Source organism: Bos mutus, chromosome 8, assembly GCF_027580195.1.
Source record: "Bos mutus isolate GX-2022 chromosome 8, NWIPB_WYAK_1.1, whole genome shotgun sequence".
Classification (NCBI taxonomy): Eukaryota; Metazoa; Chordata; class Mammalia; order Artiodactyla; family Bovidae; genus Bos; species Bos mutus.
In genome coordinates this window covers 67614717-67637009 of record NC_091624.1, presented here as the reverse complement: position 1 = coordinate 67637009, position 22293 = coordinate 67614717, and the positions used below count along the sequence as shown (strand labels likewise).

The 22293-nt window shown below is 44.6% G+C and overlaps 2 protein-coding genes across 2 annotated transcripts in view; one reads left to right on the top strand and one right to left on the bottom strand.

Moving 5' to 3' along the window:
• The window catches only part of PGM5 (phosphoglucomutase 5), a 212700-nt gene extending 196752 nt beyond the window's left edge, over positions 1–15948 (top strand). The window contains exon 11 of the mRNA XM_005900017.3: positions 9741–15948. Coding sequence (XP_005900079.2) covers positions 9741–9830 — 90 coding nt within the window. The 3' untranslated portion in view covers positions 9831–15948. The remainder of the gene's footprint in view (positions 1–9740) is intronic.
• A 698-nt stretch (positions 15949–16646) lies between these two features.
• On the bottom strand, positions 16647–21195 carry TMEM252 (transmembrane protein 252). Its single transcript, XM_005900018.2, has 2 exons — positions 20777–21195; positions 16647–17738 (listed from the first exon to the last, which is right to left on the bottom strand). The coding sequence occupies exons 1-2, from the start codon at positions 21052–21054 to the stop codon at positions 17501–17503; spliced, it is 516 nt and encodes a 171-aa protein (XP_005900080.1). The 5' UTR covers positions 21055–21195; the 3' UTR covers positions 16647–17500.
• Positions 21196–22293: the final 1098 nt, after the last annotated feature.

The following is a 22293-nucleotide window of genomic DNA, read 5'->3' as shown; positions in this document are numbered from 1 at the left end:
TCTCTGTTTTCTTGTATAGCCGATTCTATTGCCTGTGACTTAAACCCAGCCAAGAAACAGAACATCTTCTGGCTTCCAAGACTGCTTAGACAAGAGCAGGGATTATGTGATGTTCATATGTGCAAGCTACATGTTTAGCAGGGTGAGGCCTCCTGGCAGCCTTCAGTGATGGAGCCACAAGTGCAGGCGGGGATGCTGCTGAGGGCCAGGCTGTATCTCATTTCATGCTTACAACAGTTCTGTGGAGCAGGAACTATTCTTAGCATCCCAGTTTCAAAATTGATGCACAGAAAAAACAAAACAAAACCAAGGATACACAGAGACATTAAGCATCTTGTCTGTGAGTGCTGGAGGGGGATTTAAGGCCAAGCCTAATAGATCCCGGTGTGCAACCAACATACTATAAGTCCTCTCATTGTACTCAAGTCTTAACTTCTTGCCCCACTTCCTGAGTGGTCAAGCAGTATATCAACCTAAAACACTGCTTGGATGGTTCACCTTTCGCTCTGATTGGCTGCTCTTGCTTCACAAATCACCCTAACACTTGGTGGCACCCTACAACAATGATTTCAGCATGCTCATAGGGCCTGTAGGCTAGGAATTTGGGCATAACAGAGTTGGGTGGCTTGCCTCTGCACCTGAATGTCTTAGAATCTCCAGTGGGAAAACTAAAAAAAACTGGGAGTGACTCAGATGGCTGGGAGCCGGAATCTTCTGGAGACCTCTTCACCATTTTGGCCTTGAGATAGTCATCTTCTGACACAGGAGGTTGCTGAGGGCAGTGTGGGGAAGCTGCCAGGCATCTGTGACCAAGACTCACAAGTCATAGAACAGCACTCCTGCCAAACTCTATTGGCTGAACAAGCCTGCCAAGTTTCTAGAGAAGAGGAACTAGACCCCACCTCTTAGTGGGAAACTGTTAACGTCATTTTTATCCTTTTAATTTGGATCATAATATCAATATAATAAAGAGGGTCCCAGGCCTAAAAGCCAATGATGGTTCAGCAGCATAGAGTTCCTAAGACATATTCTCTTTATCTATACCTTCTGGTTTGGAAAATGTTTTTGAAATAAGTGTTATAAGTGTTTATACAGCAAACAAAAAAAATTGTGTTTAATCACAAATGAGTGTGATTTCAATAGCTATGTGTGCACCAGAATCATTGTGGGAGCTTGTTAGAGCTACACATTCCCTGTCTGGTCCCTAGATCCACTGAAATGGCATCTCTATGATGGGAGCCCAGAGGAGCATCCCCAGGTGATTCCTATCTCATCCTCAGGTAGCCATCTGCTGACCAGTCTTTGGGAGACTGCTCCTGATGCTTTTAATCTGTCTCTAAGGAGCAAGGCATTCTGGGATCTACACGCAGAAACCCAAGCTGAATCACATTATTGTTCCAACCCTAGGAATCTAGTTGTCTTAAAGTGGCTATGACTACTTATAACCTAGATCCTGGCTTCAAAAGAGGAGGTGAACGACTACAAAGAGAGTCCCTTGAGAACATGAACTGGAGAGTGTTGTGTGTGTGTGTGTGTGTATGTGTGTGTGTTTTAAACCTCTGCCTTTAATCTTGGAGTTCAGTTCAGTTGCTCAGTCATGTCCAACTCTTTGCGAACCCATGAACCGCAGCATCCCAGGCCTCCCTGTCCATCACCAACTCCCAGAGTTCACCCAAACCCATGTCCATTGAGTCAGTGATGCCATCCAACCATCTCATCCTCTGTCATCCCATTCTCCTCCTGCCCTCAATCTTTCCCAGCATCAGGGTCTTTTCAAATGAGTCAGCTCTTCGCATCAGGTGGCCAGAGTATTGGAGTTTCAGCCTCAGCATCACTCCTTCCAATGAACACCCAGGGCTGATCTTTAGGATGGACTGGTTGGATCTCCTTGCAGTTCAAGGGACTCTCAAGAGTCTTCTCCAACACCACAGTTCAAAAGCATCAATTCTTCGGCGCTCAGTTTTCTTTATAGTCCAATTCTCACATCCATACATGACCACTGGAAAAACCATAACCTTGACTAGACAGACCTTTGTTAACAAAGTAACATCTCTGCTTTTTACTATGCTATCTAGGTTGGTCATAACTTTCCTTCCAAGGAGTAAGCGTCTTTTAATTTCATGGCTGCAGTCACCATCTGCAGTGATTTTGGAGCCCAGAAAAATAAAGTCAGCCACTGTTTCCACTGTTTCCCTGTTTCCCCATCTATTTGCCATGAAGTGATGGGACCGGATGCCATGATCTTGGAGTTACATTTTGCTAACAGTTTTGCAAGTGGGGAGGTGGGCAATCTAGTTTCCCTTTAAACCAGCAAGTGTATTCTTATCAGGAAAACCTTTGATGTCTATTGTGGAGTTACCCAGTAAAGAGAAACATGGAGACATGCTAGGGACATTGGAGGAGGTAGGCGAAAGTGTGGCAATTTGAACCAGTCAGTCATTTCCCATCTTTTGCCATGTTTTGGGGGCAGATAGAGGGATAGAAAGAAGAGAGGAAAGAGGGAAAGGGAGAGAGTGACCAGGGGAGCAGTTCTATGACAGGGAAGCTGTGAACTCTTGCAGGTCGGTCTGTGTTTGCACAACAGGACAATGAAAGGCCCCCAAGATTCTTCCTGGCGCCTTTCAACCATGCCCCCGAATGCTGGCCAGCACGTGTGTGTGTATTCTCTCCTTCTCCAGCCTAACATGATACTTCTGAGTGTGGACCCAAAGGCAGCTCCAGTTTGAATAAGTAGGAAAAATGGCTTCAGGACTCTTCTGCTTGATTTTGGATTTGCGACCTAAGTGCTGCTGCTCACCTCCTAAAGCCCCAAGTCAGTCGTAAAGATGGGGGAGGGGGTAGGAGGGGCCGGGCAGGCCTGGGCAATGTGGTTTCTGTCAGGCTCATCACTGCACTCCCAGGACGCTAGTTTAGTTTTTGCTTTGATTGAACTTCTTTGGGAGTCTCTCGTCGCTCATCTCCTGAGATGGTTTTCTCCCCCTCAGAAGAGAGCTTTTGTGGAGGCCTGTTTTCTTATATTTGCAAGATAGATGGGCACCCTCAGGGAGGGAGCTTGCACTTGGAATTCAGATTTATCTATAGTCATTCTTCATATTCTGTATTTTGGTTAATTTTAGGTCCATTTTGGATCAAGACACATAGATTTATTACATGAAAAGGGGATTAAATTTAGGAGCATGGTTGTATGCATTGTATTAATAATAAAAGAGCAAAATGTTTGCAGTGTTTAGCATTTTCAGTTAACTTTTATTAGCAAAAGAAATTATTTGATATTTGCTTTCAGTAACAGTTTCTCTTCTAGATGCTTCTGAAATGGATTTGAAATAACCAGTCATCTTTGTTAGTTAAAATATGGGCTCCTGGAAACAGGGAGGCATCTAGCCTCTAGGGCTCCTTTTTGTGAATTAGAAAAAGCCCCCTCAGGAGGAATGCACAGGATAGTGAGGCTGGCAAAGAGCATCTTTGTGAAAAGGCAAAGGCAGCCTGTCCTCTGATGCAGATCCTTGTGAGGACGCCTGCCTTGCTGAGAGGAGCTGGCATACACTTCCACCCTCAATTACCTCTTTGGGCCAGGCCCTTATAAAGTGGCCCTGACTGTTAGTTACAGATCCCAGGACATGGCTCTCTCTGGTACATTATGAGAGTGTTTGGGATTTGAGGGTCAATGTAATCAAAAACTTTCTCCCTACTGTAGAGCACAAGGAACTATACTCAATATTTTGTAATAACCAAAAGGGAAAAGAATCTGAAAAAGAACAGATATATACATATATATGTATAAGTGAATCACTTTGCTGTACACCTGAAACTAACACAATATTATAAATCAATTATACTTCAACTTTTAAAAAGTTCAGAAAAAAAAACCAAAAAACCCTTTCTACAACACTGAGATGTATTGGAAACAAAGCCAGAGGATGCCTCCAAGTTTATAATCTCAGAATCTCAGCAGGTTGCTCCGACTCCTAGGATGCAGGAAATGTCACATTCCTGTATTGTATGGGTCTCTAACTCCCATCTGACTTGGCAAGAAGCACAGCAGTGGCCATCTGGGGCTCCTTCCCTTTTCCAGATCATATGAAACAGCTCAGAGGAGATGGAGCAGGGAGGTGTTGCACGCCATCCTGGGGAAGAATGCAGGCCTCTGTGGTTGTCTTCCCCTCCGCGTGTTGTCTGTCCTCTGTCTGGGGCACTGCTCTGGGCGGGGGTGCAGGGTCTTCTCCCTAACAGTCCTCTCCACTGCCCACAGGCCATCCTTTCTCAGTGTGTCCCTCCCTCCTTGGTGGTGCTGCGTCCGAGGGGGCTGGGGCTCCCACCAGTTCCAGAACTCAGAGGTCTTTTCCCTTTACTGCTTTCTTGGATTGGATAGCTTTCCTTTTCTTTGAACTCTGGATTGTGAAGGTTTCGCCCAGCTCTAGCTCCACGTTTACACTTAGTGCTGGTGGAACCATCCAAATGCCTGTTAACCCTTTATAGGCAGAGCAGTTCCTGGCCTCTGTTTGGCCTTAGGAGCGGGCAGGTGGGGGACTGGATGGACAGTTTCATCTCTACCTGGTGAATCTTCCTGATGAAGAGGATGCAAAGCCCACGGTAGTTTCTCAGTAGATCACCCACTGCATTAAGCACTCAAAACAACATTCCAAACCCACCATTTTTGTTTAGATCTCTCATAGGCAAGACACGTAGTATTTGGAAGAAAACAGACACATTTAAGAAAAAGTTTGCCTTTTGTAGCTTAGACTTTGGTCAGAGAATGGAGAGATCTTGCCTGGGAATATCAGACAGACTTCGTGAAAAAGGCCTTGAGGGATGGGTGAGATTTCAGCATCAGTCCAAAATGAGAGAACAAGACACGTGAAAGTGGAGAAGAGCGTGTGGGCTGCCTCGGGCTGAGAAATCAGAGTTCAAGGGGTACAGTGCAGTGAGACAAGGGGCAGGCGGAAGACTGGGGAGGTATTGTGAAAAGGAAGGGTGTATTCATTTCTTCTGGCTGTTGTGTAACAAACTACCACGAACTGGGTTACTTAAAACAATAGATGTGTATTCCCTCAGAGTTCAAGAGGCCAGAATTCTGAGCTCATGGTGTCAGTAGGCACACACTCCCTTTGGAGGCTCTGGGAGAGGATCCTTGATCTTCCATCTTCTGGTGGCTGCAGGTATTCTTTGGCTTGTGACCACATCCCTACATCATCTCATCTCTTTCTCCTCTGTGTGCATGTGATCTCCCTCTGACTCTCTCCTATAAGGACTCTTGGCATTGCATTTAGGGCCCAGCTGAAAAATCCAGGATAATCTTCTCATCTCAAAATCTTTCACTTAATCACATCTGTTTTCCAAGCAAGCTCACATTCACAGATTGCATGGAATAGGACATTATATCTTCAGGGGTTAAGAGGTACTGTTCTGCTTGAGATGAGGGTGAGGTTAGCACAGTGCAAAATTTAAGGGAGTGCCAAAAAATTCAGTACTCAAGATAAATATTGTAATGCAATACTTTTTTAAATGCAAAAAAAAAAAAATCCATGATAAACGAAGTATCCAAATTTAAACTAGAGACAGACTCCATTTCCCTCTTTAGGCTTATTAACTCAAGATAACAGCAAAATCCACTCAACCATCCAAGGTAGAGGAAGAACACTAGAACTGTGGTTTGAGCATGGTCGAATGGATCCCTTGCTGACACAGTTGGCTGCAGAATGAGCACTCACTGTTTCCTACTCGAGTGTAGAAAAACTATGTCAAGCACTCCAAGAGACACTGGAAACAGGGGAAAAAAAAAAAAAGAGAGAGAGAGACTTTATTTCTAATGGATTGTAGTCTCTGTTAGTTTATTTCCTTTATTCACGAAGAGTCATCTTGGAACTTCTAGTACATTCACAAAATGGGAAATGCTCTTCTCCCCACTGTCCACTGCCCACCTGTTCTCCCCACTATCTACATGGCCCCTCGTTTAACATGGGACTTGTCTGGTACAGTGGGCTGATGATCCTACTATTTCTCCCATCTCTCCCCTTAGGCTCATCTTGTCCACTCTAGTTTTCCTTGTCATGCACAGGTCTCACGTTCAAAACTGGGTCATAGAAAGAGCAGTAGAGGAGGAACCAATGTTACTTATCCCAGCTTAGCCACCAGACAGACATGTAACCCTGGGCCAGTCATATCTCCTCTATGAACTCCATTTCTGCATCTGTGACATGAATGAGTCAAAATAGACCATCCTGTGCTCCTTTCTGCTTCTCAAGTGCTGTGTCCAGCAGCTCCTCAGAAATCTCATATCAACAGGCTTCTAATTTTTCATCCCTCTTCTCACTCCCCAATCTGAGAGCCTTTGCAGTTGCCTCAGGAAGATTCAGTTCAGTTTAGTCGCTCAGTCATGCGGGACTCTTTGCGACCCCATGAACCACAGCACACCAGGCCTCCCTGTCTATCACTAACTCCTGGAATCCACCCAAACCCATGTCTGAGTCGGTGATACCATCTAACCATCTCATCCTCTGTCATCCCCTTCTCCTCCTGCCCTCAATCTTTCCCAGCATCAGGGTCTTTTCAAATGAGTCAGCTCTTCACCTCAGGTGGCCAAAGTATTGGAGTTTCAGCTTCAACATCAGTCCTTCCAATGAACACGCAGGACTGATCTCCTTTAGGATGTACTGGTTGGATCTCCTTGCAGTCCAAGGACTCTCAAGAGTCTTCTCCAACACCACAGTTCAAAAGCATCAATACTTCGGCACTCAGCTTTCTTTATAGTCCAACTCTCACATCCATACATGACCACTGGAAAAACCATAGCCTTGACTAGATGGACCTTTGTTGGCAAAGTAATGTCTCTGCTTTTGAATATGCTGTCTAGGTTGGTCACAACTTTCCTTCCAAGGAGTAAGCGTCTCTTAATTTCATGGCTGCAGTCACCATCTGCAGTGATTTTGGAGCCCAGAAAAATAAAGTCTGACACTGTTTCCACTGTTTCCCCATCTATTTTCCATGAAGTGATGGGACCAGACGCCATGATCTTAGTTTTAGCCCTATCTCTCTTCCACGATGAATGGTTGATGATATGAGAGCAGTATCTGGAATTCACATATATTAAAGATGTAATTTCTAAAGAAAAACATGATAGTAAAAATTCTGATCCTCCTGCTCACCCAGAGTGCCCTTCTTGAATAGCCACAGAAGTCTATCAGCCTCATTATTTTCTTTTCATCAAATTGATATAGCATCCTTTCTGCCACCAACATTTATTCAGTGCCTCCTAAATAGCAGCACTTTTCAGTGATACCCTCTTGGTGTGATCATTCTAGACCATGCATTCTGTGTGCACACACAAATACACAGTTCTGTCTCTCTCTCTCTCACACACACACACACACATACACACTCAAGCAAGAAAAAACACACATTAATTTATGATCCTTAATCATGACTTGAAGCTCCCATTTTACAGGGCTGGCAAAAAAATTCACACTTGGGCATATTTAGGGATCTCAGAATTCCCAAGGTTCCTCCAAAATATGTGGAAGGATCCAAGTAATGTTCACTCCGAGGTGATCATCACTGATGCTCTTCTTCCCAAACCCTCACAGTCTCTTGAGGGGCACACGGTTCCACAGTTTCTGTATCAGGTTGGCCTGGGGCTCAGAGTGGGAATTCTCGTGTTTAAGGTCTTTCTCATAGGGGGTTTTCAAAAATGTGTTTCCTTCCTTTCAGTTTTCGTAATTACCATGGAAGCCTTCTTCTATGACATGGTCAGGACAAGGGATAACTGCTTGGTTCATTACAACAAAAAGGGAGTTGAGAGGTAATTAAATGCATTTGTATCTTGACCATTGTATTTTTAGCACAAAATAAATTACTTTTACTTTTTCAAACTGAGGTAGCAGTCTTGTATTCTATCAATATTTATTCAGCACCTCCTAAGTAGCAGGCACTTTTCTAGCCTTAAATTAGACAAAGTTCCTGCTTTCTTGGTGTGACTGCTTATATATATATATATATATATATATATGCTAGAATTTGGTCCAAGACCTTTTCTTTGAATAGGGGCGTACTGTTTGGTGTTATAATTATCTTTCTTCAAAAGATTCCCACTCATAATTCATCATCTGTAATGTCCACCTTTAAATTCTTTATTGTCAGTGAGAACTTAAAGCCACTTATGAGGCGATCTGAAAGAAGAATTTTCTATACCTTAAAAAATTCTCCCCAATATTTTACAGCATCTCAAAGTTACATCTCAAATGTAACTTGACAGGCATAACTAATCACCATTATCTAATTCTTCCCAAAGCACTCAACTTAATTTTCATATAAAGAACTCTTCCTATTTATTCTCACATTTCACTGGTTTACATATAATTTAATAAATTCAAAGTTTCAATAACAAGTACAACAGGCATTAACATGTTTAGGAACAAATGTAACTGACTCCTAATAAGCACATTGCTCAGCTGCTGAGGCAGAAGCAGGTGACTATGTTAGAGAACAGTGGCATCAGTCAGGATGTTTTACAGAAGAAATGGGGAGTATAGGTTCATTTGTAGAGTTCAGCGGAGATCTGTTAAGAGAACACCTGCAGTGTTTACAGTACTGATTTACAACTGAGTTGCCCTCACCTCTTGCCAATAGGTACCACCATGTAAAGGTATGGCATAGAAAATCCTTAATCTTGAAACTTAAAATAATGTCAAACAAACTACATCAGTGCTCTCCATGGAAAAAATAGTATTCCTTGATAAACTCACTTGATAAATAAAAGAGTAATCCCTTGATAAATAAAATTTGCCATAAAAATGAATTCAATAAAAACATACAGCAAATATTGCCTTCTATCTCACTAACTCTTGCTTGAGGCATGTTCTGTCTTGATAAATGTGTTAAAAATTGGCAGCAAGTAGAAATTTTCTCTTTGATGAAATTAGGAAGATTAAAGAAGAATGGAAAACAGTGACTTTTTCAGTGTTCAAGCACCATGTCCAATGCATCATGGAAAATAATCCCCTGCACCCCCTAAAACCATCTTGAACAGTGTGTGCGCCTCACTTTGGAAAATACTGCCTGCATCCCATGAAATGACGAGCAGCTGAAGGGCAAGACACAGTTCATCCTCCCCTTCATGTCCTTTGCTTTTCCAAGAATCTATCCCCTAGGCCATCAAAGCTCCCTGCCTCCTCCTAAGGGACACCAAGGTGACCCGTGAGCCGCCGTGTTACAAGACGGGAGGAGACAAGCCGTTATTTTCTGCTGCACAAGCTGAAGGGTTGGCCTTTCTCTGAAACATCAAGGTTCTTCAGGCCCAGGGACTTAGGATAGAGAATGCATGTTTTTCCTCAAGTTCATGTAGAGGGGCAGGGTGTGTGTTGTGGGGTGTACATGTGGAGGAGGGCGCTGTCACAGAGGAAAACTGAGGGGTTTTCTGAACTTCCTTGAATGACAGCGCTATGATCTTAGAACACTCCAATGTTCCAGTAGTTGGACTGTGCAAGTTCCTGTCTTAGAGCAGTGTTTGGGGAGCTAGGTAAGACTTTGGAGATCATCTTGTCCCTCTCCTCCCTGCCACCCTGCCCACCCTGGCCTCCTCTTACAGAAGAGGAAACCAAGGACCAGAGAAAGGGTGCCCTGTTCAAGACGACTGCCTGTGCATCACAAATTGGAACTGAATCCAGATGATTGGAGTAGAAACCCATCCCTGCGGCCCTCCTGGGACTGACGTGAGTTGTTCACAGACTTTCTTCCTTCTTTTTCAGGCAGTGCTGAGCCCTCTCATAGCCATTGCGCTGAAAATATCCCAGATTCACGAGAGAACTGGCCGGAGGGGCCCCACCGTCATCACCTGAATGGAGGAAAGATCACTCACCAGGGCCAAAGAGTGCGCTCAGCGGGGGACACTTCACTCATGCCTTCTTGCTTCCTGTTTGTGCCTCTGATGACTTTGAAAAAAAAAAAAAAAATGATTTGCTGGTTGTGGGGGGTGGGTGGGTGTAGGTGGGGGAAAAAAATCTGTTTTGTTTGGGTTTTAGTCAGTTTCTGCAATGCAACAGGGTCTTCGGTTGTCTGTGAAAGCCACACTGCCTTTCGATACCTGTGCTTTGTCACAAGAGGGAATTTGCCCTTTTGATAGAAAATAAGTGGGCCAGGAGCAGTCAGGGTATCTGTGCATCATTGGTGCCAGGTGAGAGAAAGTTCTGGAATAGCGGAGAGGGCAGTGCCAGAAGTCAGCTGACCCTAAGCCCAGGCCCCCTCAGGCAGACCTAAGAAGACTCTCCTCCTTTTCATCCCAGGTTAGGTCTCCCTTGGGCAAAAGTTGTACAACTCCTAGTAGCCCACCTCATGCCTACCAACCACTTTATGGCCACTCACTCTCCTTCCCATCTCCAAAGTGCCAGTGCCACCCTCTTCACATCTTCTAGAGCTTTCCACAAACCACAATGGCACACTTTCAACAAAACATATCAAAGGGTGTTTTTTCTCTCTTATTTTGTAAATAGTATTAGCTATTAAGCTGGCTGCATTCCTTCAAATTCAGCTATTCATTATGCAGGCGGGAGGCAGTTTCCTGGCAGGATTCTGAGAATGAATGCTGAACATTTTCAGGCCCTTCCTTGATTATATCACATGGGTTGATACATGGGTCGATCTGATTCCCGTTGAGATGGCAAAATACCACCACATCGGCTCTCTCTCTGACTTTCTCTCACTGCTGTCTTATCTCCCAGTGAGGGTGTACACTTGTTTGGACACTATTCAGATCTTACTTATCATGGCTGTCAAAGGAGACAGTGACATGCTCCACAAGTAGGAGATGAAGCGGATGCTGGAAGAGAACCTGACTGGTGGCACCGGGTGATGGCCCTAATGAGATGGAGGGGAGAGTGGGGCCCCCTGCTGGAGAGCAGAGGGTCACAACTGGCTTTCTTGGCCCAGAGAAAGGATATTGCAGCCCTGGCAGCCTCCATCAGCCCTCTCAGCCAGAAGCCTGGGTTCACGGGACCTGTTTGCGCATGTTTTGCTTCCTTGGGAACGGCAGTCACTTGCCGTGTGACTGGTGAGATAGGTGATGCGCTTTGACTGTTCAGCAGTGTGTTATTGCTGTAGTCAAGATTAGGGCAAGCAGGGAAACATCCCCAGCAAGGTGTTTGTTTCCATTTTCTATCTATGCTTCTGTCAGATACTTGCTAGGACCTTTATTAGCCAATAAAAAAAATTTCTGATTTCAGCCTTATGCAAGAATTGTGGATTTTTGCTTGTTTTGTCATTTGAGAAACTCCAGTAGTGGTCACTCTTCTGATAGGTTTGCCTTTTGGAACACTTGCAGGGCTGGTTTTCCTTATGACGACCTTGGAAATTTAGTAAATAGAACAGAGAAGGCACAATGCTCAAAACCGCCTTTCGGCATCAGAAGCATGGTATCTAACCTTTCATCACAAGTATCTTCATTTCAAAATAGTAGGAGAGTGGCTTTGAGCTGAGAGTCTGAGGAACTAGTTATAAAATTCATCAACAGTGGAATACAACTTGTCTTGTTGCTTTGGTTCTCAACATGTTTAAAGTGGAGGTCCATGACAGTCAGCATGACTGGGCACACCCTCAGGCTTAACAAAGCCTATGTTTTTCTTCAATATTTTTTTCTCAAGTTTTTGAACTTTTCATCATCTCTAACTTTGAAGTCCCCAGGTAAATCAATCCTCACTTTAAAATTCTGTTTCTTTATTTCAGTGTGGAGTCATATGTGTCCAACAGCCCAAATATGCATTCATTCATTCAGCAAGCACTCCTTGAACAACTGCTCTATGTGGCATCCTGGGTTTCTTGGTGCAGCACATGGATGCATAAGATTCTATTCCTACTCCTGTGAGTTTGTAGTTTGGAAACAGGAGGCTGTGGTAAACATGCATAAAGAATCAGGTAGACATGAACTTTACAGCAGCAGCACAAGCAACCTGCTGGAGAGTACACAGAAAGATTGACTCCGAGATGGAAGGTACTAGGCAACTAAGGTGTTTCCTAAGGAGTGGAGATTCCTGAGCCTGATAATAGCTTACAGAATTTCATCAGGGGTGAATGCAGCAAGAACAAGGCTGGAAATTGAGATGTAGAATGACTGGAGAGGAGGCTTGCTTTGAGTCTAGTGAGAGGTTGGCTTGGATGAATGGGATTGAAGCAGACACAGCATTACATATATCAGACCGAGCAAATGCTTGGGTCCAGCTTCGGAAAGCAGCAGCTGCACAGCCACCTATTTTTATGAGCTTTTTCTCAGCAAGGCTCCCAAAGGGAAGGTCCTGTAGTGGCTCAGGACCCAGCCTGCCTCTGGATCCTGCTCAAATTCACATTGCCAAAGTATGATTTCTGCTCTACATAGAATCCAAGCTTCTCTTGCTGAGCTGTACGTGGATGTCCTCTTGCTTTAGCCTCAGGAGAGGTGAAAGACAGGAAGTCACCCTTCTGCACATGATGTTCCTCGTGTTCTTAAAGATGGAGCTGCAACTGCCAGTCTCACTTAAGAGTAAATGATTAGAGAGGTCCAAGAATGTTGTGGGGACTGCAGGAGATGATCCTAGAAGGGACAATGAGTAGAGTGTGGCAACTGTCTGGACCACCCTTGTCATCAGCTAGTATTGAGAGATTCACTCACTACACCATATGCAACAGTGTATATAATGCTGTGATTCTCAAATAGGGCAGTGCCACTACCCACCCAGGGGGTGTTTGGAGATGTGTGTGTATATGTGCCAGGGAGGTATTTACTGGGAGGGAAACAAGGACGTGAAATATCCTGCTTAGTGTCAGCCAGCCCCCTAGATCAAAAAAGTTGTTTTGCCTCATCTGTGATTCCTGAGTTTATTGGCTGACCTTGGAAATGGATAGACAGTCATTATTAAAATAAGATCCCTTATCAATTTTACTGATCTGAGATGCAGCCCACATCTACCATATTCACGGGATGAATAGTGCTGAATAACATTGCAGGCTGAAGGGCTTGCGTGTGACCTGAAGGTTTTCCACACAGGAAGCCTCAGATTGATGACCCGTCCCACGGCGGCATAATGGGCTGACAGTTGGCTGCACTGAACCAGCGTTCTCTGCAGGCAACATAGGCAATGACAGGGTTAATGGCTTGGTAACTTCTGATTGGCCAGTGTGGCTCAATGTAAGGCGTGGGATTTACCCTGACGACATGTCCATCACTCGCGTAGGGCGTGGGGAATTTGAAACGCACCTGTGAAAACCGGTAGCGCTACAACAGGTGCCTCCATTTCATTGGTTGATCACGCACCAGGTACTTGTGAAACACATGGGAGCTGATATTCTAGATACCAGCCTTGAAGAGGGTTCCATTCCTGAGTGGTGAAGGGTTACAGAAATCATGCACCTTTGGAAATGAACTTACTGCTAGTGTTTCAGTCTTTGGCCCTTCAACAGTTAGACACAGCAAGAAATTATCCAAGGCAACAGAGCTACCGTCCATGGGGTCGCGAAGAGTCGGACAGGACTGAGCGACTTCACTTTCAGTTTTTACTTTCATTCACTGGAGAGGGAAATGGCAACCTACTCCACTGTTCTTGCCTGGAGAATCCCAGGGACATGGGCTGCCGTCATATGGGGTCGCACAGAGTCGGACACGACTGACGTGACTTGGCAGCAGCAGCAGCAGCAGAGCTCAGCTGAACCCCTGCTCCACTCGCACCGGCTGGAGACTTCAACGGCCGATGGCTCCTGCGGCTGACGGCAGGCCCACTCGGTATGTGAATCAGCCTAAGTTGTCATGGAGCATTATAGAATATGTTGAAGGGCTGTGGTGTAAACCCATATCTTTTATCATCTTTCCGTGTCTTTTAGCACCTAGTAGGTGTCTTGGAAAATAGATGAGCTGGGGAGATACCTCGCCAAAGACAGCGTGTTTAAGTAAAATCTTAAAGGATGGATAGGATTGTTGGTAAAAGTGCTTGTGAGTTTTTGAGTGGAGGGGTCAAAAAAGCGCGCTTGACGCCTCGGTTGTGTGAAAGATGCAGCACGCTGTGCTCTCTAACTGGCCGTGTCATGCTCGTCTTTGGGGCGGAGGTGGCTGCTTTCACTTGCTACTTAGAGAGACGTGGTAATGGCGAGGACACCCCTGAGTATTCCCCCTCCCACTGACACGTGAGCCCGCTGTTCACGTTGGAGAGGAGGGGACCGGCAAAGCCTGCACTTTCTCAGTCCCAGCGCTCTCCCTGCCTTTCACAAAATCGTGGTTCTCAGTTCCTGGCATTAATTTTATTAATTTCATCATAAACTTTAGGAGGAAAAGGGGATACGTTGTCTACTTCTCCTGAGTGAATCCTCTGGGGAGGTGAGGGGTCGGGCAATGAATTCTTCTTAATCACAACGGGACACTTTTGTTTGATTTGCCCAGTGGGTTTTAATAGCTTCTGAAAGGCAGGATTTGTTGTGGGTAATAATCACGTTCTTGATGCTTGCTTCAGAGTAAATTTGTTTTTGTTTTTTTAAAAGGCAGTTCACACCTGTCAGTCATATGTCCTCAAAAAGCACTGGGCTTATTTTCTGAATCAATAGTTGATGTTCAGTAACGTTAGGTTGTTAGGCTTTGCGAAAAGGTTAACTCATCTAGATGCTGTGTTAGTTTCACATGGAAAATAAAACTTTGACTTATGTTCCTCTATTGATTTTTTTTTTCCTGATACAAAACAGCAAAAAGGGGAAACATTTAAGTACAAAATTTATTGCAGTAAAGAGATTAAGACAATTTTCTCATATAAATGAAAATTATATTTGTCTCAGTGGTATTTAGAAAAAACATCTATTACAAATTCAAATTCTGGACAAAAGCCCAGTGACAGAGCTTGTTCTAGTCAGTGAATGTGCTCAGACCCTAAGGAGAATTCCAGGGTAACCGTCTCAGTAGAGGAATAGAAAGAGATGACAAGAGAGAAATTATAAATTGCCTTGCTAATAAATGACCACCTTCCTGTTCGGCAACCATGAGTGACATTCATGTCCAGTTATGCTCCTGATGTCAAGGATTCAAATCACAGATGCCCAAAGTCCTGCTTTGTGTAAAGGAACCAGGATTTCCTCTTATGGTTTCCTGTGTGTCAGGACATGCTTCATCTGAGCGCTCAGCAATAACCAGAAGGAGGAGGCCACAGGGTCCCCATCTCATCTCTACAACCCTATCCTCCTCCAAAGCTCTTCATCTCTCCCTCCAGCATCCAAAGCCCTACTGTGCCCCTTCACCAAGGCTGTCTGTTATCAGAAGGAGCTATCTTTCATCATAGTATAAGAATCAGATGGGAAAAAAAAAAAAAAAAAGCATCAGATGAAAGGAAATTACAACTTGGTGAGGGCCAAGCTCCTAGGCAGAAAAACTGAGGAGGGTTTATTTACATTTTAAAAGAGAAGCCAGCCGGTTAACACTAAAGTTAACTTTTGCTGCCTCTCTAAGGGCTTCAAGATAATGCTGCTACCCTGGGGCTCCCCTTCTTGTTAAGGCCTATTCCTGAAGAGGGAGACAAGTCTTAACTTTTCCTTGGAAGGAGGGAAATAAGACAGGATTAGCACAACCGGAGAAGGCAATGGCACCCCACTCCAGTACTCTTGCCTGGAAAATCCCATGGACGGAGGAGCCTGGTAGGCTGCAGTCCATGGGGTTGCTAGGAGTCAGACACAACTGAGCGACTTCCCTTTCACTTTTCACTTTCATGCATTGGAGAAGGAAATGGCAACCCACTCCAGTGTTCTTGCCTGGAGGATCCCAGGGACGGGGGAGCCTGGTGGGCTGCCGTCTATGGGGTCGCACAGAGTCGGACACGACTGAAGCAACTTAGCAGCAGCAGCAGCAGCAGCAGCAGCTAGGCAATGGCACCCCACTCCAGTACTCTTGCCTGGAGAATCCCATGGACGGAGGGGCCTGGTAGGCTGCAGTCCATGGGGTCTCGAAGGGTCAGACACGACTGAGCGATTTCACTTTCACTTTCATGCATTGGAAAAGGAAATGGCAACCCACTCCAGTGTTCTTGCCTGGAGAATCCCAGGGACGGGGGAGCCTGGTGGGCAGCTGTCTCTGGGGTCGCACAGAGTCAGACACGACTGAAGCAACTTAGCAGCAGCAGCACAACCTAGCACAGAAGTGTGAAGTAAAGTCTTCACGTGCTCTTCTATGGACCTTTCTTCACCCTCGTGGAAATAACTATGTTGTTGGAAAGGTTTAACTTCTCAAAGTCTCAATTTATGCATCTTTTCAATGAGAATAACCACAGAACTTATCTCTGCAGACTATAATGAGGGCTAAATAAAAAGCGTAAACAGTTACAGTAAAGAGCACGCCTTATAAAAGGTAGTCCATAATTGTCATACATTAATCCCAGTGTAAGGTCCTCACCTGACAGGGCAGGAAACTGAGGCCCAGAGAGACGAAGTTTCTTTCTCAAGCTCTAAAGCATCAGGCTAATATCCTCCCACCACTCTGCCACCTGACTTGTCCTCTTGTATTAAAACTTATAATAAGATCATAAGACATAATAAAGCTGAAGAGGAAGCATTGGGCTTCAAAATAAATGTATTAAATCTAAAAGTGTCTGGATCTGTGTTTTGAGACACAAAGAACTGTCTGTTAATAATTAAGGTACTACATTATAGTCTCCTTTCTTTCAAATCCTAGAGATTTACAGGGGGATTCACTGAAATATATGGGTATTTTAAAGCTTTTCAAGATTTATGTCTTCTGTATTAATACAACCTATGGCTAGCACGTTCTTTTTTTCCCCTGAATCCTGTGTATTATGAATTTTTGAATATTCTCTTTATTCAACTTGAGTGTCTAAGAAATCTTCTTATATATGCTTGTAAAACCATCCCGTTCTTAAAATACTTATTTAAGATTTTGTGCTTGAACCATTTTGAAAGTAAGTATTGAAGTCACTTTCCTTTCACATAGAAATAAAATATACATACTTAAAGTCATACAAAGTAACATTCATGGGTTCCAGGGGCAAATCTCTTACAATGTGTGAATTACCATGCCACTGGCAGTACGGTAAATGAGGATAACTATGAAACCAGCCAGCAGAACCCACAACTTAAACGATAATGACCGTTGGTGGCCAGCTTGCCTTTTTCCTTTGTGAGTATTTGTGATGCAGTCCAAGAAGGTGCATGGTGTCCAAACAGCATCTCTTTCTCCCTGCGGCCGGTCAGGAGATGGGAGAAGTGTTGGGGAAGAGCAGAAAGGCTGTCTGTGGAGCAGAGCTCTCACAACAAAACCTTTGCAGTCCAAAAGCTTCCTAGGTTGGGGTGGCTGCGAACTCTTTGAAATGCTTGCCTGCTGCCCCACCCTGCCCTTGTAGGCCAAGCACATACTCGGAATTGCACTGGCCTCACATGGTCCCACTGCGAGCTCTCGTGTGGGGTCACTGGTGTGGCTTCTCCTCCCACAGTCCCTGCCTGTGTTTATTATTAGCAGCTGCCTCCCGTGAGGGTACGTCGTGAGGGCTGGCGCACTTCCCCTGCTTCAGCACTCCTGGCTTCGCCTCTGAGCATCCTGCCACGGCCTTGCTGCCGCCACCCTCTCTGCCACAGACTCGTCATAGGGTGGTGGGGCCTCTGGGTGGGCCCCATCTTCATCCTGAAATTCAAGGCCCATCTCTGTGTACGGAGGTGGAGGAGCACCCGAGGTCTCTTGCTCTGTGTGACAGGCTCGCTTGTCAGCAGCAAGACTCTCTTCGTAAGCTGGAGGGTAAAAACCTGGTCTGGGGGACAAAATGCCACAGACATTCGCGTGTTATTTAAGTAGGTCGTGCCAAGGAGGCATATGTCCGCCTCTCCCAAATCCCACTGTGTAAAGCTAAACTGTTAGAAAACATTGATTCTGAAACAGATGTTCTTCCTCCCTGGCATCCCAGGTTTTTTTTTTTTTTTTTAAATGTGCTGCTCTTCCAGCAAAACCCTCTTTATCAGCCATGGGATGTATGCCTCTATAGTCATACTTTCCCCAGTGGGTTATTCCACATTATCCCCTCTCTCTTACTCATTGGAACCCAGAAATTTCAGTGGGAGATCCTTAGCAGGGGTATGGGACAGGCCTTGACTCTGGAATGTCTCTCTAACCAGTTATTTAGTTCATTCACATCCTTGTCCCCATTCACACACATCGTCTTCTAGTCAGCTGTACTCATGGTCTCAGAGCCTCACAGCCAACAAATAATGAATGAAAACCAGCTCCATGAAGATTCCTGAACAATATCAGATGCTTCTCTTCCCTATTATTCAAATTTCAAGTATTTTCGCCCTGCCCCATTTCCATGCACACACACAAAATACTGATTTCTCAACTATTCGAACTGACAACTTTATGTAGATTTCAGTAGTGGCCCTTTCCACGCCAACAGGCCGATGGCTAAAGGAGCCTTTCATGCAGGAGTTGATGTTCTCATCAGTAATCTTGCCCAGCGTTGCTAATTGCTAAGTCCTCTGGCTTCTCCATCATGAATGGGATAGGGGGTGGCACAGACGTGAAGAAGAGTGAGGGTGAGCTTGATTGAGCTGTGTGATTATAGACTGAATCCTTCCAGAGCCTGCAGGGAGTGTTTGTGGTGCGTAACCACAACAGAACAAGGACTGCCATTTGCAGCCGCAGCTCCGTTCCAAACGTTACCAGGCCCAAAGCCAAGGAACTGAAGGAGCCATCTACTGTACAGCATACATCTCAGCCTTCACTCAGAATAGCCAAGGCCGTGGCATGGGGCACATGCGTAAAAGCATTGAAGACACCAAGGTGAGCTGTTCCCTGGACTGATTTGAGAGGCTCCAGGATGACTGCTGCCTGCCCCACATCCCTTCTCCCAACCCCCGCCCTCCCCTCACCACTTCACAGTCCCCGTGTCCTGAGTTCCACCTTTGCAGACCCCTTTGCTTTGAAGTCTCATTCTAGGTACCCCTTTCAAATGAAGATACTTCTGAGAAGTATGACTTACATTTACTGACCCCCTAGCCATGCTAAGTGGGCTGGGCATCTAGAGACGCACCGGAAAGAGGCAGTAAAATGAGGGTGTTGTGACACCATCGTTTAGTGTTTCAGGACAATAGTATGCATGTGCTTAAAAATTTAAGCTACATCTTTAAGGCAATTGGTTACTCTTATCAAGATTCACATTCTGGAGGCAATCATATAACATTTATACCAAAGGAAAAAAAAGAAAACATCACTCTAGAAGCATCTTCTGCAGTCACTTCACCTTTAATTTTTTTTTACCAAATCCAAAGACTTTGCAGTTAGTATAATAACATTGGAAATAGATTTTGGTCATTGTAGTTAGTATCTTATTAGTAAAAAATATAGTATCATGTATCATAGCATCATGTCAAAAATCAATTGTCATGGCTAATCACTCATATTCAAAATACATGGAGTAGCTAAAATATTTTAGACAAAGAGGACAAAGAATTTATGGAGTCTCGCTTCCCTGATGGCTCAGACGGTAAAGAATCTGCCTTTAATGAGACAGACCTGGATTCAGACCCTGGGTCAGGAAGATCCCCCTGAGGAGGGCATGGCAATCCACTCCAGTATTCTTGCCTGGAGAATTCCATGGACAGAGGACCCTGGCAGGCTAGAGTCCATGAGATGGCAAAGAGTCAGACACAACTGAAATGACTTAGCATGCACGCATGCAGCCTGTCTGTATCTTAAGAATGATGCCTGGGGATTTATCCCTAATGATTCTGTGTTTAGCCAAAAATTAGGAGATTTTTGGTTGTCTGATACTAATTTTAGGTAAGGTTAATCAAAATTATTTTTTTGTTATAAAGTATAAGTGAAGTCGCTCAGTTGTGTCCAGTTCTTTGCAACCCCATGGACTGTAGTCTACCAGGCTCTTCCATCTCTGGGGTTTTCCAGGCAAGAATACTGGAGTGGGTTGCCATTTCCTTCTCCAGGAGATCTTCCCAACCCAGGGATTGAACCTGGGTCTCCCGCATTGTGGGCAGATGCTTTACTGTCTGAGTCACCAGGGAAGTACCACTTTAGCTATTTTAAGTGTACAGTTTAATGGCATTAAATACAGTCACATTGTTTTATAACCATCACCATTATTCATCTTCAGAACTTTTCCACCATCCTGAACTCAAACTCTGTACTCATTCAACAGTAACTCTTCATTCCCTCCTTCCCTTGGTAACTGGTAATCACTGTTCTACATTTTGTCTATGAAATTTGACTGCTCTAGGTACCTCATATAAGTGGAATCACATAGTATTTGTTTTGGGGGCCTATTTCTGGCCAGTTTCACTTAGTATAATGTCTTTAAGGTTCATTCATGTTACAGCTGCATCAGTATTTCCTTTCTCTTCAAAGATGAATAATATTCCATCTTTTGTATGTACTGTATTTTGTTTATCCATTCATCCACTAGATGGATATATGGGTTGTTTCCACCTTTTCACTATCATGAAGAATGCTCCTGTGAACACTGATATACAAGTATCTGTTCAAAGCCCTGTTTTCACTTCTTTTGTCTGTATACCCAGAAGTGGAATTGCTAGATCAAATGGTGATTCTAGGTTTAACGTTTTGAGGCTCCTTCATACCATTTTCCAGAGCAGCTACACTATTTTACATTCCCACCAGCAGCGCACAAGCATTCCAATTTCTCCACATCCTTGCTAACCCCATGGGACTTGTAAGTTGCTCCCCAGTAAACTTTTAATCCCCAGATTAAAAGTCATTGACCTTTTCCAGAACTCAGCCACACCACAGCCCTCCCCAGTCCTCAGGCTTCTGAGCACATACCTGTCCACTGTGGCCAGGGGCAGGGCCCCCTGAGCATGGTACTGTCCAAGCACACGGTTGAAAACCCCTTTGCTTTCACTGGCCTGGTGGTAGGTGCTCCAGAAAATTCCACCCAGAAGGATCACAAACCCCAGAGGCAGAAGCAAATAGGCCAGGGTCAAGTTCCCCTGGCAGTTGAACAGGGAGGCTGAGGAAATGAAGAAGGCCCCCAGGCAGATCATCAGGAAGCCCGTCAGGAGGGCAAAGACACAGAGAACTAGACAGGTTCTGTTCTGCATCCCTGATCCTTTGGAACCCAGGTCCCTGACCCTGCCACCCCCCTCCTTCCCCTGCTCAGAGAGAATGCTCTCATTAGCCAGCTCACAGCTTTATATGCTCTGGACCAACTGGCCTTTGGACAATTAAATGAAGCAGGCTCTTAGAAGCTATTCATTAACCATTGAAAGTAACTCTAATATCCTTGGATGATTAACCTAAAAACACAGCCTTGTGTCCTGCAGGAATGGGTGTCCTGCAGGCACAGCTGTCTTGTTCTTCTGAGCTGGATGGGACCCTAGGCTGACCCCAGTTATTTGAAAGAAAGTCTCTCATCCTTTGATTAAAAATGTCTCTTGATCTCCAGGGCAGGTGATTCCAAATGAATGCTAGAGAAATTAGCTTTCCTTGCTGAACTAGTTTCTTTGTGGTTTGGCAGGTAGTCCTTTCCTAATTGCTTCTTCCTTTTTCTATCCTAAAAAGATATTTTTAAAGGCTTTTATCATATTTGTCTTGCTTCTCTCAATAAATCTCTCTTTATTGACCTCACAATATGATGTTGGAAAGATTCCAAAAAAAAAAAGCCCAGGGGTGAACTCCCTGATTCAAAGAGGGGTGTCAGCAGGAGAGGGAAGAGAGTGCTGGCAAGGATTGTAATAGACAGAGCTTCAGGAATGCGAGGGAATTTCTGAGGGTGGTTGTCAGTGGTAGTGATCTGGTGACTTCTGCTTTGATTCTGTGTCTTTCCCATTTTGGGGGCCCAAATGTTGAAACCCTAGGTCATTTTTATTTAATATATAGGTGTTAGATAAAATTATTTTGCTTACTGTTCAGCTATCGGCCACCATACTTTCCTCATTGGAAATATTTAAACCAGATCTCACCCTTCCTCCTCTCAAAAAGGCCACTGATATTTGATAAAAGTCCCCTAAACATTTGTAGCATGTTTCCACCTCCATGCAAAACAGCTCCGTATAAGAAGTGCTGCCTGTTCAATCCTTACTCCCCGCCCCGCCTCCACTATGTATCTTAGGGTTTCACAGAGTGCACTAACATATTAAAGGCTCTGAAAAGTCCTGCATTTTTTTCTCTCATAAAATAAATATTAAATGAAATTTGTTTTAGTAGATGCTACTAAGGGACTTCCCACGTGGCACAAGTGGTAAAGAATCTGCCTGCCAATGCAGGAGATCTAGGTTCGAACCCTGGGTTGGGAAGATCCCCTGGAGAAGGAAATAGCAACCCACTCCAGTATTCTTGCC

What these genes read in the sequence shown, in the direction of transcription:
- TMEM252 (XM_005900018.2), bottom strand. Translation starts at nt 21,054, where the DNA reads ATGCAGAACAGAACCTGTCTAGTTCTCTGTGTCTTTGCCCTCCTGACG. An exon ending in CCCCTGGCCACAGTGGACAG is followed by an intron (nt 17,739 to 20,776) that starts GTATGTGCTCAG and finishes TTTGTCCCCCAG; the next exon opens with ACCAGGTTTTTACCCTCCAG.